Source organism: Chlorocebus sabaeus, chromosome 21, assembly GCF_047675955.1.
Source record: "Chlorocebus sabaeus isolate Y175 chromosome 21, mChlSab1.0.hap1, whole genome shotgun sequence".
NCBI classification, from domain to species: Eukaryota; Metazoa; Chordata; class Mammalia; order Primates; family Cercopithecidae; genus Chlorocebus; species Chlorocebus sabaeus.
This window is the reverse complement of record NC_132924.1, coordinates 40,350,338-40,367,727: the sequence shown is the minus strand read 5'-3', so window position 1 is coordinate 40,367,727 and position 17,390 is coordinate 40,350,338. Positions and strand designations below refer to the sequence as shown.

General features: G+C 36.1%; 1 protein-coding gene across 2 annotated transcripts in view; it reads left to right on the top strand.

The window, feature by feature from the left end:
• SP4 (Sp4 transcription factor) overlaps nt 1–17,390 on the top strand; it is an 86,002-nt gene that overhangs the window by 43,604 nt on the left and 25,008 nt on the right. For both annotated transcript variants that reach the window (XM_007981921.3, XM_007981920.3), the window contains exons 4-5: nt 3,684–3,912; nt 8,498–8,697. In XM_007981921.3, coding sequence (XP_007980112.2) covers nt 3,684–3,912; nt 8,498–8,697 — 429 coding nt within the window. The remainder of the gene's footprint in view (nt 1–3,683; nt 3,913–8,497; nt 8,698–17,390) is intronic.

Here is a 17,390-nt window from a genome sequence, read left to right as displayed (position 1 = left end):
GAGTGGCATTGTTATTGAGTTATTAGGCACTGTTATACTAGTGATACAGCAGTGAACACAATAGGCAAGATCCCTACTTTCATGGCACTTTACCTTCAGAAGTGAGTTGAAGACCAAATTATAAAAGGACAAAGTAAGACAAGACAAAACTAGGTGGTGATACAGTGATATACTGAGGGGAACCACTTTTAGATGGGAAGGTCAGGAATGGCATTTCTAAAGAGGAGAGATTTGAACTTAGACCAGAATATTACAAAGGAATCAACTATGTAAAGACCTGTGTGCAAAGGCATCCCCACTTAGACTGGAGAGTATGTGCAAAGTCCCTAAGAAGGAAATGAGCTTGATTTGTTTGAGGGCCAGAAGAGAGGCCAGTATATCAAGTGCAGAGTGAGCAAGGGAGAGACTAAAAGAGATGAGGTCTGAGAAGGCAATAGAATTAAACTTAAGTGGGGCCTCAGAGGTCTTGCTCTGGAGTTTGGTGGCTTACTGATGGCAGTGGAAATAAAGTAATTGTTGAACTTAGCTGTCTGTGAAACATCTAGATGAAGTCAATTAACAGGCTTCAGTATACAAACTCAAATATAATTTGCCTCTATTATTCATTGAAATAACTTTCCAAGTTGTTTAGGCATTGAACAAGGAAAGGCTCACAATATGGAGGCTTGAGGAGTATGTCAAGGACATGGTCAAGGGACCAGAGGGATCAGGAATCTCTAGCAGTTCTTCCCCACCCCTCACCCCCCAACTTAGCTTTGACTTGAAACTCATCTAGCAGTTCTTTACCAAAATAAAGGTCATCTTAAATATTGCGACCTTTAAAGTAATGACTGTTATATAAATGTTATGAGAAAAGTAGTCAAAAAATTGTGGCCGAAAATACCTGTGTCTTCAGGGGATGTGAAGGGTATTTGCCAACTTAAAATACCTGCAGCTCCATAGGGACCATGCTGTAGATTTTGTAGAGTGCTTGTTCAGACAGTGCTCTCATTTCTAGAAATGCGGATGTTTTTGTAGTAAACAGAAAGTGTGTGTATCATTGTGCTTCTTGGTACACAAGTAGTTTGAATAGATTGTGTAGCCACGGTCATCCTTAAGGCATCTGGTTTTCCTAAATACGTGTTCAAGAACACTGAAACAAAATAATTATACCTTTTGTTTATGTATTGCTTTATAATTTATATAGCCTTTACCCCTGGAAAATCAACTTGATCCTCAGAAACAGCTCTTTAAAGTAGATAGGGAGCAGAAATTTTACGGAAGTCAGTGTTACTCTTTTAGAGTTGAGGAAACTGAGGATCCCTGAGTGCACAGTCATAAATTTACAACTCTGACTTCACTTGCATTGCTTTACTTACCACACCATGCTAATTCAAAGGTGTACAAAAATGTAAACTTTAGTAGAGGGTTTGTATCCTTACTGAAACAGTGACAAAATGTATTTTTTAATGTGTATCTTAGTTATGGGTGCTACCAAAAGGAATTAAGGGTGCTGTGGATATGCAGAGGATGGTGAGATTGACTTTGGCTGGGAGAGTCAGAGGTTTAATTTTGTTTAGAAAATGTGTACTATTTTCTTACTTGGTAATTTTTATTGCTTCTTGTTGGTTGCCCCGTACTTTTAAGGTACTACATATGCAGCTTTGAAATAACCACCCCCACCCCCGCCTTTTTTTTTTTTTTTTTTTTTTTTTTGAGACAGAGTCTCGCTCTTGTCTCCCAGGCTGGAGTGCAGTGGCACAATTTCGACTCACTGAAACCTCTGCCTCCCGGGTTCAAGCGATTCTCCTGTCTCAGCCTCCCAAGTAGCTGGGACTACAGGCGTGTGCAACCACACCTGGCTAATTTTTTGTTGAAGTGCAGTGGTGCAATCACTGGACTTTTTAGTAGAGATGGGGTTTCACTGTGTTAGCTAGGATGGTCTCCATCTCTTGACCTCGTGATTCACCCACCTCAGCCTCCGAAAATGCTGGGATTACAGGCATGAGCCACCATGCCCAGCCTGAAAGAAACCATTTTATATGCAGGACTGGCATGTTTATTTCTGCTAGCATATTTTATTCTTTTTTTTTTTTTCTTTTTTTTTGGGATGAAGTCTCGCTCTGTCGCCCAGGCTGCATGATCTCGGCTCACTGTAAGCTCTGCCTCCCGGGTTCACGCCATTCTCCTGCCTCAGCCTTGTGAATAGCGAGTAGCTGGGACTACAGGTGCCCGCCACCATGCCCAACTAATTTTTTTGTATTTTTAGTAGAGACGGGGTTTCACCATGTTAACCAGGATGATCTCGATCTCCTGACTTTGTGATCCTCCATCTTGACCTCCCAAAGTGACTTATTTTATTCTTGTATTGCCCCTGAACTCAACAGAGATGAATTAGTAACAGTAGCTACTATGTAATGAGCAATTCTGTGCCGGCACTGTGGTAGAGGATTTATAAATTAACTTACTTAATACTTACATCAATTTTCTGAGGTGGAAACATTCTTTCATAAATTGGTATTTTCTTTTCAGTCCATTCACATACTTGTTATTCCCACATCTGACGGAGAGAATGTAGAACTGTGTGAAAGAAAAGGTAATTATAAGGCATCATAGGCTGGGCGTGGTGGCTCACACCTGTAATACCAGCACTTTGGGAGGCCGAAGCAGGTGAATCACCTGAGGTGAGGAGTTTGAGACTAGCCTGGCAAACATTGCGAAACCCTGTCTCTACTAAAAATACAAAAAAAACTAGCTGGGCATGTTGGCACGCACCTGTTATCCCAGCTACTAGGGAGGCTGAAGCAGGAGAATTGCTTGAATTCAGGAGGTAGAGGTTGCAGTGAGCTGAGGTCGTGCTACTGCACTCCAGCCTGGGTGACAGAGCAAGACTCCTTCTCAAAAAAAAAAAAAAAAAAAAAAGGCATTGTATTTCAGGATAATGTTAAGCCATGCAAATACATTTTTTTGTTGTTTTATTGTGCATTATTTATTATATTTTTCCCAAAGTGAAGAAGCCACGCTGGTATATATACTAATCTGAGCAATGAAGTGTAAGCTATATAACTTGAGTGAATAAAGTAATAATATCTTAAATGTCTTTTTATGATTACAGTGACAGTATGTAGTAATCTTGGGTGGTTTTGCATTTTAAAAACCACTTTATGTATACAATTAAAAAAGTCAAATCAATAAAGAGATGTTTATTTAAACTATTTAGGAATGCAAGATGTCCATAAAACTTAATCCTTTGTTTAGTGACTTTTCACTCCTGTATTTTCTTGTTGTGATGAGATATGTTGCTTACTGTGGAAATGGTAATAAAGCTTTGTGTTTATATAACGTCTTTTATCTTAGGATCTCAAAATGCTTTTAGACTCGTGTATCCTCATAGTATTTTAGTGAGTAGGTAAGTAGCAAGTATTATTATCTTCATTTTATAGATGGAGAGAGAAATTAAGTCCCAAAGTGGGTTAAATGATTTATGTATATAGTTCCGTCATCTAGATACATAGGCAACCTGAGCCACTAAAGTAAGAATACTGTATTTTAGAAGGATTGACATAGTATAAGCCATTAACCCCTTAGTTTTTATACTTTACAGATTGTTAGAAAAAATTTATGCACATGGAATTTTTTTTAATCCTTTCTTTAGATGTAGAAAACATTACAATACTTCTTTTTTTTTTTTTCTTCCTTTTTAGGTCAGCAGCAAGGACAAGATGGAGTAAAAGTCCAGCAAGCTACTATAGCTCCTGTAACTGTAGCAGTTGGAGGAATTGCTAATGCCACGATAGGTGCTGTTAGTCCTGACCAACTCACACAAGTGCATTTGCAGCAAGGCCAGCAAACTTCTGATCAAGAGGTACAACCTGGCAAGAGGCTTCGAAGAGTTGCCTGTTCCTGTCCTAATTGTAGGGAAGGAGAAGGAAGGTAAATGCTCTATTTTTCAACTGTGTCCATTTGGAAGGCATAAAACAGGAGTTAAAACCAAGTAATTGGCTGGGAATGATGGTCACAAGAACCTCATTACCTTCATAGCCTAGAAGTTGATATATAATATTAGAAAGGGAATTAAGTTAGGCTATTTTAGGAATGAAATTTGAGTGGTCCTCTGCCTTGTTCCTTACACTTTAAAAATATATTTTTTCTTTCTTTTTTCTGCCCTCCCCCCCCCGCCCCCCCCAACGAGATGGAGTTTCACTCTGCTGCCCAGGCTGGAGTGCAACGGTGTGATCTCGGCTCACTGCAACGTCTACTTCCCGGGTTCAAGCGATTCTCCTGCCTCAGCCTTCCGAGTAGCTGGGATTAATTATAGGCGCCTGCCACCACACCCGGCTAATTTTTGTATTTTTAGTAGAGACAGGGTTTCACCATGTCGGCCAGTATAGTCTCAAACTCCTGACCTCAGGTGATCCGCCCAGCTCAGCCCCCCAAGTGCTGGGATTACAGGTGTGAGCCACTGTGCCCAGCCCATTTTTTTTTCATAAAATTTTTACATAACTTTATTGATATAAAATTCGCTCATACACCCTATAGTTCACCCATTTAAAGTGTACAATTCAGTGGTTTTTAATATATTCAGAGCTGTGTAGACATGACTACAATCAATTTTAGAATGTTTTCATCATCCCCAGAATAAATTCTATATCTTTTAAGCATCACCCCCTTATCCTCCCAACCCTTCCATCCTAAACAACTAATTTGTGTCTTTATAGATTTATCTATTCTGGACAATTCATATAAATAGAATCATGACTTTTGTGACTGGTTTCTTTTAGCATAATGTTTTCAAGGTTCACCTGTATTACAGCATGATCAGTACTTCATTCCTTTTTAGGGACAAATAATATTTCTCTGTATGGATATACAATATTTAGTTTATCCTGTCACTTGAAGGACATTTGGTTTTATCCACCCACTGACCATTATGAATAATACTGCAGTAAACATTTGTGTACAAGTGTTTGTGTGGACATATGTTTTCATTTCTCTTGTATTTTTATGAAATTACCTAGAAATGGAATTTCTGGGTCATATTGTATCTCTATGTTTAACCATTTGAGGAACTTAAAGATTATTTTCCAAAATGGCTGTACCATTTAACATTTCCATCAGTAGGGTATGAGGGTTCCAGTCTCTAGATCATTGCCAGTACTTGTCATTATCTGACTTTATGATTAAAGCTATCCTAGTGGGTTTGAAGTGATACCTCACGGCAGTTTTGTTTTTCCCGATTACTAGTGATATTAAGCATATTTTCTTGTTCTTATTGGCCATGTTTGTATCTTTGGATAAATATTTATTTGGATCTTTTGCCCATTTTAAATTATATTATTTTTCATTATGGAATTGTCTCTTTATATATTCTAGATACAAGTTCCTTATCAGATATATGATTTCAGAATATTGTCTCCCGGCTGGGCATGGTGGCTCATGCCTGTAATCCCAGCACTTTGGGATGCCAAGGCAGGTGGATCACCTGAGGTCAGGAGTTGGAGACCAGCCTGACCGACATGGAGAAACCCCATCTCTACTAAAAATACAAAATTAGCCAAGCATGGTGGCGCGTACCTGTAATCCCAGCAACTCGGGAGGCTGAGGGAGGAGAATTGCTTGAACCCAGGAGGCAGAGGTTGCGGTGAGCCGAGATCGTGCCACTGCACTCCAGCCTGGGTGAAAGAGCAAAACTCCATCTAAAAAAAAAAAAAAAAAAAGAGGAAAATATTGTCTCCCATTGTGTGAATTGCCTTTATACTTTCTTGATAGTGCCTTTGCACCAAAGTTTTGATTTTGAAGTCTAGAGTTTTCTATTTTCCTTTATTGCTTCTGCTTTTGGTATTGTGTCAGAATTCATTGCCAAATCCAAAGTCATTAAGATTCCTAGGTTTTTTGTGTTTTTTTTTTTAAGATAATTTTATAGTTTTTACTCTTACATTTAGGTCTTTGATGAATTTGGGGTTAATTTTTATATGGTGTTAGGTAAGGGTTCATCAAACACCATTTGTTGAAAAGACTCTCCTTTCTCCATTGAATGTTCTTGGCACCCATGTCAAAAATCAGTTGACCATAGAACATGGATTTATTTCAGGACTTTCAATTCTATTCCATTGATCTGTATATCTGTCTTTATATCAGTACCACAGTGTCTTGAGTACTTTGGATTTGTAATAACTTTTGAAATCGAGAAATGTGAGTCCTGCAACTTTGTTATTTTTCGAAATTGTATTGACTCTTTAGGGACACTTGCAATTCCATGTGAATTTTATAATCAGTTTGTCAATTTCTACAAAGAAGCCAGATGGTATTCTGATGGGAATTGCATTGAATCTGTAGATCACTTTGGGGACTGTTGCCTGCTTAACAATATTTCATCTTTTGGTCCATGCACATGGGAGGTATTTCTGGTTATTTAATCTTTAACTTCTTTCATCAATGGTTTATAGTTTTCAGAGTATACATTTTGTACTTTTGTTAAATTCCAGTTTTATTTCTGATACTGTTATAAGTTGAACTGTTTTCTTGGTTGTTCATTACAACTGTGAAGAAATGTATTTTTTAAATGTATTAATCTTGTATCCTGCAACTTTTGCTGAACCTTTTGATTATTTATAACAGGGTTTTTTTGTTTTTGTTTTTTTTTAGTGGAGTCTAGAATTTCTATGTATGAGGTCATGGAATCTGTGAACAGAGATAACTTTTACTTTTTCCTTTCTACGCTGCAGGAGTTCTGTTTCTTTTCTTACTTAATTTCTCTGTCTGGAACCTCTGGTACAATGTTGACAGTGTGCTTGTATTTTTTTTGAGGCTTTTTGCATCCATATTCATAAGAGATACGTCTGTGGTTTTCTTTTTTTGTAATGTTTTTATCTGATTTTGATAATAATACCAGCCTCATAGAATGAATTGGAAAGTATTCCCTCCAAACTGTTTTGTGGAATTTACCAGTGAAGCTGTCTGTTCTTGGGCTTTTCATATGGGTAGTTTTAATTACTAATTCAGTCTAGTTGCTTGTTGTGGGTTTATTCTGATTGATTATTTGTTCCTGAGTCAGTTTTAGTATTTTGGTCCATATTTTTCCAGGAATTTGTCCATCTCATCTGAGTTACCCAAGTAATTGGCATAGAATTGTTCATGGTATTCTTTTGCAATCCTTTTTGTTTCTGTAAGGTTGGTGGTGATATCTCCTCTTTGATTTCTGATTCTAATAATTAGAGTCTTATTTTCTTGGTCATTCTAGCTTGTTAGTTTGTTAGTTTTGCTTACTTTTCCCAAGAATCTCAATGTTTGACATTTATTCTGACCCTAAGAAGGTTCTTCACAGCCTCTTCTCACTTCTGTCTAGCAAACTAGCCAGCCTGTAGTTAAGCCTTTATTTCCAGTGAATCTGTTCGTCTTCTCCCAATTAACTGCCTTTGGAACAATCTCTACTTTTTTTGAGGGTACCCTTAGGCTTGAACTTCTTCACATTGTCTTGCAAATGAAGTCAGTTCCTTTGGGAAGAGATTTGGAGCTCTTTGTTTTATGGTGTTTCTGGGTTATGGCTCTTGAGCTAGAGGTTGAGACAGTGGCTCATTTCTCTCTGAGTGACAACTCTCCTTTAAAAGCTGAGTGCCTGGTTGCAGGGGCAGCAATAGCCTCAGGTCTTCTCAACTGGCCTCTCCTGGCTTAGAACTTTGACTTTATGAACTATGAATGGGCCAGGTCAACGGCAACCTAGACTCCAGTATTTTCATCATGCCGCATCCAAAGTAGAGCCTATGTCCCAGGGCTAAGGACTGGGTTCTGCTACACTTGCCTGGAACTTAGCAACAGGCAACCAAGAGTAAAATAAGAAATGCAGATATCTTGACCCTCCTAGGGCCATAGCTCTCTGACCGGGAGGTGGGAAGAGTAGGAATCATATTCTTGGCTGCACCAGTGTCTAATGTTCCTGTGTGGAGGTGGGAGGAAGTAGGGAAGGAGAGAGTCTTGGTTCAGATACCACAGACTTGTACTGTTCTTACCAATTTCTGTGAGATTTTCTTGAATAAATGTTTCTTTATTTGCTTTTAGGACCATTTCCAGAGACTTTAAATGGTATTTTTTACTTTTTTATAATTTTCTCTGGGAAACATCCATGAAACTCTTCACACTGTCCTGCTGGAAACGAAACTCTGCATCTTACACTTCTAACTGGATTTAGCCATCCTTTTGAAATTTTAGAGAAGTTTCAAGTGTTTTGAAAGGCTTAGAGAAATTTTTTCCCAAGGGAAGAGCCCACTATGAAAGGAACATGAGTCCAGTAGAGCATAAACTCGGTGAGGGTAACACATTTTCGTAGCAGTTTGGTACACAGACCTGTTTTGTTTTTTCTTTAATTGAAAATTTTCTGATTTTAGCTACAGTTATGGCATCATGATCCAACAAACCTATTCAGAGAAGTACCATTTAATTACCTTGATTCTTTCTAATTCTCCTGTAATTGTAAGTCTGTTATTTGGCAGTGTAATTAATGTTTGGTTTTTCTTTTTGCTAGAGGCAGTAATGAACCAGGAAAAAAGAAGCAACATATCTGTCATATTGAAGGATGTGGTAAAGTTTATGGCAAAACATCTCATTTACGAGCACATCTTCGCTGGCATACTGGAGAAAGACCTTTTATATGCAACTGGATGTTTTGCGGCAAAAGATTCACAAGGAGTGATGAGCTCCAGAGACATAGAAGAACCCATACAGGTTAGTTGGTTTATTTTAGGACTTGTACTTTTTACTTATTTCTTCAGTTTTTACATGTTAGTTTTAGTGATAGTTTAGCTATCACATTGGAAATATGCAAATGGAGGAGAAGGCATTTACTTTAGCAGTTATATGGAAGATGTTTAAGATGAACCTTTTTAACCTCATTTCTGAGATACATTTTATTCTACTTTTTGTAAACTTTATCAGCATATTTATGAGACTGAGAATTTATTCCATTTGTTTATATTGTATTCTTAGCATGTTGAAATCATACTACATTATTTTTCATAAGTGTTTAAATAGGTGAAAAGAGTTGAATTATGATCTTAATAGGAACTTTCATTTAGTTTTTTTTTTTTTTTAAACAATTCCAGAAAATTCACCAGTGTCAAGAATAGTATAATAAACATCTGTCTAACAACCCTCACTCAGAATGGACAGTTGTTAATATTATATTTTCTGGATTTTGTTTTAAATAAAGCAAAGCACTTGTAAAGTGAACATCATCTTTACCCTTTCACCTTTCAAAGACTACAGCTACTATAAGTCTAATGTGTCTAAGTTTTACGTACACTTTTTATACTCTTTCGTGTATGATTAATGGATCTACATGTAAAATGTTTTGTGTATATTATGAAATGTTACAATGTTGCAGAATTATAAATTTCACTTGTTTTGATATCTATAAGTTTGTACATATATGTATATTTGCATATATGTATTTCCTTGAACTGCTACATAATATTTTATCACATGAGTCTACCACACTGTATTCATTCCCATACTGTTTGAAGTTATTGCTAGGGTTTTTGTGTGTGTGTGCTATCACAGACTTAGATGATGAGAACATGTATGAGAAGTGAAATTATTGGATCATAGAGAATGTATATGTTTGGTTTTGCTAGGTAATGGCTAAAGAGTCTCTACAGTGGCTATTTCACTAGGAATGATTGATAGTTTCCACTTTGTGCTCACCAGTACCCAGTAGTGTCAGGCCTTGAAAGTTTTTGTCAATCTAAAATTGTTTCTCATTTTTAAAATTTGCGTTTTTCATGTTTATCCATGAGATTAAGCATCTTTCATATGTATATTGGTCATTTATGGCTTTGTTTATTATTCTGGTTCTCATTTTTCTTTCAGAGGTTTTCCTTATTTATATGATTTGCAGGTTATACTTTTCCCTTTCAGTAAAGGACTATTGCTAGTCTTATCAGCTCAAGATTCTTTTTGTTGATGGAATGAAATGAGGGTATAATTTTATTTTTCTTCCATATGGAAAACCATTTCTTAAATAGCCCGTTCTGTCTCTATTGATTGTCCTCTTTTACATAATGTCTCTTTTAAGTGTGGTTCAATTTCTGGTTTCTGTATTTTGAAGTGTTTATCTATCTGCCAGTTCCTACACCAGTGCCCTTACTATATTAATAACTGTGGTTTTATATTAAGTCTCAACTTCTGGTTGGGCAATCTTTCTTTCTTTTCTTTCTTTTCTTTCTTTCTTTCTTTCTTTCTTTCTTTCTTTCTTTCTTTCTTTCTTTCTTTCTTTCTTTCTTTCTTTCTTTCTCTTTCTCTCTTTCTTTCTTTCTCTTTCTTTCTCTTTCTTTCTTTCTTTCTTTCTTTCTTTCTTTCTTTCTTTCTTTCTTTCTTTCTTTCCTTTCTCTCTCTCTCTCTCTCTCTCTCTCTTTTTCTTTCTCTCTTTTTCTTTTTTTTTTTCCCCCAGAACATCTACCCTTTTCAGAATATTTAGAATTTGGGACTCAGTATTTCATTATTGAATAAATTAATTTCAATAAATTATTGAATTATACTTTAAACCTGTACCAAGATACATGTGGCACAAAAGGAGGAATCAAACTGACATTTCTAAATTAGCTGCTATATTATAGTCAAATATTTTGAATATATGATTTCATTCTGTTCTAACAGCAACACTGGCATAGAAATTAGCTGCATTTTATGATTAGAAAGTAGTATTAGAAAAGAAAAATTATGAAATCTATTAAAAATGGTAAATATAAAGTTAATTTGATATACACATAAAGTAGTAATACACATGAGTACAGATTGAGTACCCCTTATCTGAAATGCTTGGGACTAGAAATGTTTGGGTTTTGGATTTTTTCAGATTTTGCGTGTACACAGTGCAATACTTTGGGGATTCATTTGTGTTTCATATGTACCTTATACATATAGACTGAAGGTGATCTTATACAATATTTTTAATAATTTTATGTGTGAAACAAAGTTTGTATTAAGTACTTATGTGTGGAATTTTCTACTTGTGGAATCATGTGAACACTCAAAAAGTTTCAGATTTTAGAGCAATTTGGATTTTAGATTTTTGTATTAGGAATGCTCACCCTGTGTTAGTATAGCGTTGCAATCCCTGAAAAAGTTAGCATTATAGTAAAGCTATGAATTTTAATTTTAAAAAAGATAATTTGAATTCTTTCTGTATAGCATTATACCACACCATTGACGTTTTCAAATATGATTGATTAAAAGTTAATCCCATACCAATTGTTGACATCTGTTTTAGAAAAATACTCTACTATTTATGTCTGTATGAAAGGATATAGTGTTTCCACCCCAGATTAGCAGTGGGATAAATTAGGAAAGCTAAGAATATTTGCTGCTTTGTTTGATTTGGAACCTTACAAAATGATTGCATCATTTTGTCTGAGAAATGATGAGTTGGTAAAGTCCCTCTCTCTTACACATCCACACACTTGCAGATGCACAAAGCAAATTTATTCAATAATTTATATATACATATACTTCAAAACCACATGTTATGATTTGGGGCATATCTTTAAAAAAAAAAAGATTCACACCATTGTTATCATCTACTGGATTGACAATTCATAATCGAATATACTTTAAGCTTACTTTCAGTGGTTCAGACGTCTTAAATATACATAAAATTGTTTAATTAAAACAGGTTGACACTAAAAAATATTAAGTTTAATATCACTATACTTAACATTGTTACTTTTAAAGATTTAACACAGTAAATCCTAAGTGTTTGTTAAATTTGTCTAAAAGAATATGAAAAATATATTTTGAAATAAGTATTGATTAAGCATTTAATATGTTAAGTTGAAAGCCTTAACCATTCATAGCAAGAACTATGCTTTATTTGATGTCTAACCACTACTATAAATAGAAACTTACTGACTTGGCTATGAATGAATGGAGTTATTTGTATTCACTGCTGAAAATAGTGATCTGTTTGCTTTTTAAAAAATTTTAAAAGGTTTTCAAAACAATACATGCGTATGGTATTTAAAAATCACAGAAGAGCTTACTGTAGTAAGGAGGCTGTTTGCCCCACCCCTGTCCTGCTTTCCAGAGAAAATCATACCTAATTATTTTAACTATTTTTTGCTTTTTTGTTCTTTCTAGGATGACTGCCACGTATCTAAATCATATACTTATATGCTGTTATTTATTGGTCTATCAATATTTGATTCTATTGAGTTCTTTCATATAGAATTGAAGATTTACTTCACTTTGCACCATCTGAAGACATTAAGATTCCTTTGAAAAACTGTGTGCAGGCCAGACATTCTCTCTTAACTTACCACTCTGTTTCCAATAGAGTTAGACTATGTCTTTTTTTTTCCTTGTATTGTTTAACTTTACCTGAAATAATCTTTAGTTATTTCAAGTTTTTAAGAACAATGTGGATTCCATTCACATTTTCCTTTTTTTCTGGAACCTTCCATCTTTCTAATGAAAATGAACAGTTTCTTCTGTAGACCTGTTGCACGGGTATTATCTTGAGATTTTTCTTCTCTGTTCATTTGGATCTCATATTGGTTCTCAAGATCTCATGTTTTCATTTTTCTTAGTCTACTCTCTTCATTGCTGGAAAACGTGCTGAAGTGCTGAAATACAAAAAGTATGGGGAAGTAAATTTGTTTAAAGAATTCTTTATTTTGTCTTTCTGCTTAATTTGGTTGTTTGACTAATACAGTAATCTAGATTGAAAATTATATTCTCTTAAAACATTGTCACAGCTCTATTGTTTTCTTTCATATGTTTTATCAACAAGAGGTTTGTTATTTTTTTTTTTTTTTCCTGTAGGTGACCTGATTTCTCCCCTGCAACTTTATTTTTATTTTGAAATAATTTTACACTTAGAGAAGAGTTGCAAAGGTAGCATAGAGTTCTCATATCATTCACCAAGTTTCCCTTAATGTAAACTTCTTGTATAACCACAGTACCTTATGAAAATTAAGAAATTAACATTGTTACAATACTATTAATTACACTTTCCACCAATATACCTTTTATTTTCCAGGATTCAGTCTGGAATAACACGCTGCATTTATTTGTCATGTTTCCTTAGTCTCCTGCAATCCGTGACTTTTCCTAGTCCTTGTCTTTTATCACCTGGACACATTTGAAAGTTAGTAGGTTCTGTATTTTTAGAATGACTCTCAATTTGGGTTTGTCTAATGTTTTCTAATGATTAGACTAAGGTTGTGAATTGTCATGAGAAGAATAGCACATTAGTGTCTTTGTCATCACATCATATAAGAGGAGGTATGTAATGTGACTGTCTCATTATTGGTGATGTTAACCCTGATGCATTGGTTAATGTAGAGTGTGCCACATTTCTTCACTGTAAAGTTACGGTTTCTCTCTCTCCATATTGTTTGTTAGAAGCAAGTCACTAAATTCAGTCCACATTCAAGGGGAACAGAATTAAGCTTCACCTTCTGAAGGGAGAAGTAGCAAAGAATTTGTGGACATATGTTAAAACCACCACAATAATTACTATTTTAGAGGAGTTTGGGGGGCTTTTTTACAAATAAAATACTAAAGCTTCACTTTTAGCATGCCTCAGTGGATCTTGCCTGCAGCAGTTATTACTGTGATGTTTTAAGGGTCATTTTCAATTTTCCTTGTTCTTTGTACCACTTATACTTTCTTCTCCAATTATTTATTTATGCAATCATTTATTTACATTGGTATGGTCTCATGAGTATTTCTTTTGTTCTTTGGGTTACAATTCAATTCTATCATTTTCTTGCTCAAATTGTTTCGCCTTTGGCCATTGGAAGGTCTTTCACATTATTTCCTGTGTCTTCTTGAAGTGCCCCTGTTTTGTTTTTAACTCTAAGGGCACCTTATAATCTGTGGTGTTCTGCTAATTTCATAATGATGTATGTTAAGAATAGGTTTTTATTTGTTGTGCTAATGAGTTGTACTCTGGGCCACCTCTCTCTCTCTCTCTCTCTCTGTCTCTCTCTCTCTCTCTCTCCCCCTCTGTCTCTCTGTCTCTCTCTCTCGGCTCTTAGTAGACATATTTTGGAATCTCTAGGTTGATTTTTTTTTGGTCTTACAACTTTTCTCTTACATATTTTGTCTCTTTACCATTTTATTTTCCATGAAATTTCTTAACTTTACCTTCAGATATTTCTATTGAATTGCATTTTGATTTCCAGTAGAGCATTCCATCGTTGGTGGGTTTTGTTTTGTTTTGTTTTACTGTATCTTGTTCTTACTGTATGAATGCAGGTAATTGCTGAAATTATCTGAGTTTTTAATCTAGAACTTTATGTTTCCTCCAGGATGATTTGTCTGTATCTTGCTTTTTCCAGTGTTGTAGGCGTTCCTGAATTGTCCAGTGATTCTTGGTTTTTGTTCAAGTTGATGATGATAGTGGTGGTGGTGGTGATTTGATGAAATCTTAAGTGAAAGATGTTGAAAACTTATGAGCTAGTATTTTTGAGACAGAGTCTCTCTCTGTCACCCAGGCTGGAGTTCATTGGCACCATCACAGCTCACTGCAACCTCCTCCACCTCCCAGGCTCAGGTGATCCTCACACCTCAGCCTTCTGAGTAGTTGGGACCGCAGGTGCACACCACCACACCTGGCTGATTTTCTTAATTTTTGCAGAGACATATTTTCTCAGTGTTGCCCAGGCTGGTCTTGAACTCCTGAGCTCAAGCAATCCATCCTCCTCAGCCTCCCACAGTGTTGGTGTTATAAGTGTAAACCACTGCCTCTGCCGAGCTAGTGGCTTTTATTTTAGGCAACTGGGTGGGACACTGTGTTACACTGGAGGTTGCCTAATTACCAAAATACAATAATATGCTGTGCAGCCCCAATTTTTTGATAGTAGTTATAGTCTATGTACGGACTTTAATTTTCTGTTTTATGTTCCATGTCTCCCACCCAGCAGAAGACACATTGACTCTTCTAGAACATATTCTCTTCCTTGATAATTTCTATTCTAGTTTGCAGACATTTGATACAATCATTCTTTTGTTGATGGACTTCTTTTCCTTTTTTTTTTTTTTTTGTTATTGTAGATTTAACCCTTTTATGCCTTTGCTATTATTTTAATGGGTGTCTCAGTGGGGAGAATAAATAAACAGATGTAATTGTGCTGCTCTCTTAAACTTTAAAGGGTTACATTTATCCAGGTGCAGTGGTGCACTCCTATAGCCCCAGCTACTCAGGAGGCTGAGGCGGGAGAACTGCTCGTGCTAGGAGTTCGAGGTTATAGTGCCGGTGATCCCATGAATAGCCGCTGTACTCTAGTCTGGGCAATATAACGAGATCCTGTCTCTTAGAAAAAAAAACTACCTTGACTTGGAAATACTATAATGGTATAACTAATGGATAATGTCTATAATAAGATGTCATATAGATATGCACACTTTATGTTACATGTGTTAATATCGTGTACTTTGTGAATATTTTATTGTAGATACTTTGCCTACTTACTGGACCGTTTTATTTGCCATTCATAGTCCGCTTAGCAGTAAGGCAATCTAGGAATGATTTTTAGTAACTAGTGTTATAGGGAGGTTACACCTTTAACCATACCTCAAATTCTTTTTCACCAGCTAAGAAAAAATCTTTTTCAGAAGAGTCCCTAAAAAATCTTGTGTACCTCAATATAGGTTCTATATGATGACTGAGAGTTTTAGCCAGGATACAATTTTATATAAAGTTAAATGTATTTATAATTGTATCAATAATTATAAACTTAAGTGGAAATGAAACAGATTCTGTAAAATTCATTTGGGAATGAAACTTCCATTTTTTTTAAACAAAATAAGGAATATTTGATCAAAACAGATGAAACAGAAAACTCCATCAATTACATTGATGTTTTCTCCCAGAATTTTGTTGTTTTTGTTGCTGCTGAGACCATATCACTCTGTCAGCCAGGCCAGAACGCAGTGATGTGATCATAGCTCACTTCAGCCTTGACCTCCTGGGCTCAAGCAATCCTCCCACCTCAGCCTCCTGAGTAGCTGGGACTTACAGGCCCACACCACTACACCCAGCAAATTTTTTTTTTTGTAAAGATGGGGTTTTGCTATGTTGGCCAGGCTGGTCTTAAACTCCTAGCCTCAAGTGATCCTCCCACCTCAGCCTCTCAAAGTACTGGGATTATAGGTGTGAGCCACAGTGCCCATCCCCAGAATTTTCTTATATAAATGTTCTAATTAGTATGTGAAACAGTCAAACCTGTTGCCCTTTGAGTGTACTGTCGGCCAAAATGGGCCAAGTTATCTACAACTTGTGTGTTCCATTTACTACACCAAAAACTCTAAACAACTTTACTTATTTGCTTTCTTAAGTATCTAAATGAGGACAGTGAAAAGCAAACTATAGCAGGCAATTGAAAAATGAATTCAAAACTTGAATTTGAATAACAGTGTATCATATGTGTTCATTTCATTGAGATCTTTTTCCCTCCTTTGTCTCCCAGGTTTGACTCTGTGGGCACTGCATAGGAGGTACAGGTAGCAAACAATCTAAGAGAAACCTCTTGTATCTAGCCAGAAAAGCAAGAAAAGGGGCCTTTGTGCTCCAAAACCAGTTCCATTTGCAGGTTACACTGAAATAGTAGCAGCATAGGCACCAAAAAAACTCTAGAAAATACCCATATCTCTGGCTAGAGGAACTAGAAGATAGAGACTGTTTTTCAACAAATCTGAGGGAAATCAACGTCATTTTTCTGTCTTGCCACTTCTACTCTAAATGTGATCCCAGTCGTGGTATAAGTGCAGAACATTATGGGAGCCCCCAGTAACTTGGCTTTTCTAGTCGGAAGAACTAGAAAGAGAGACAACTGCAGGTTGGAAAGGCATAGGGGAAATTTTGAGAGCGATATAAAAGATGCTCCCTAATTCTATGTGTGGATCAAAAGAAGTCCTGGGTTCAACCTTGCGCTGGACTCAACCTTGAGCATTGTGTGCACAGCACAGACACAAAGAACCACAGCCAAGGCCTCAAGAACTGAACATCTTAAAAACCACCATCCAATTCCCAGCATGCGCTGAGCACAGACAAAAAGCATAACAAAGCCTTTGAAAAGTGAATTAATGTTGGAACTGCTGCTCAAAGAGGGCAAGATGGAACTTTTAGTCTGAACCTAAATAGGTTGAGTGCCTGCTAAAACGAAAACATTCTCCGGAGGATTTTTAACAGGACCTAAAATCTCTACAATATAATGTCCAAAATGTCCAGGACACAATCCAAAATTACTCAACATACTATGAGCCACGTAAAGCTGACTTTTTATTAAGAGAGAAGATAACATGTCAAGATGATCTAGATTTCGGAATTATCAGATAACACCTTTAAAGTGGCTCTTATAACCATGATCCTTGGACTAAAGATAAGTGTAACTGAAATGAATGGAAAGGCAGATGTT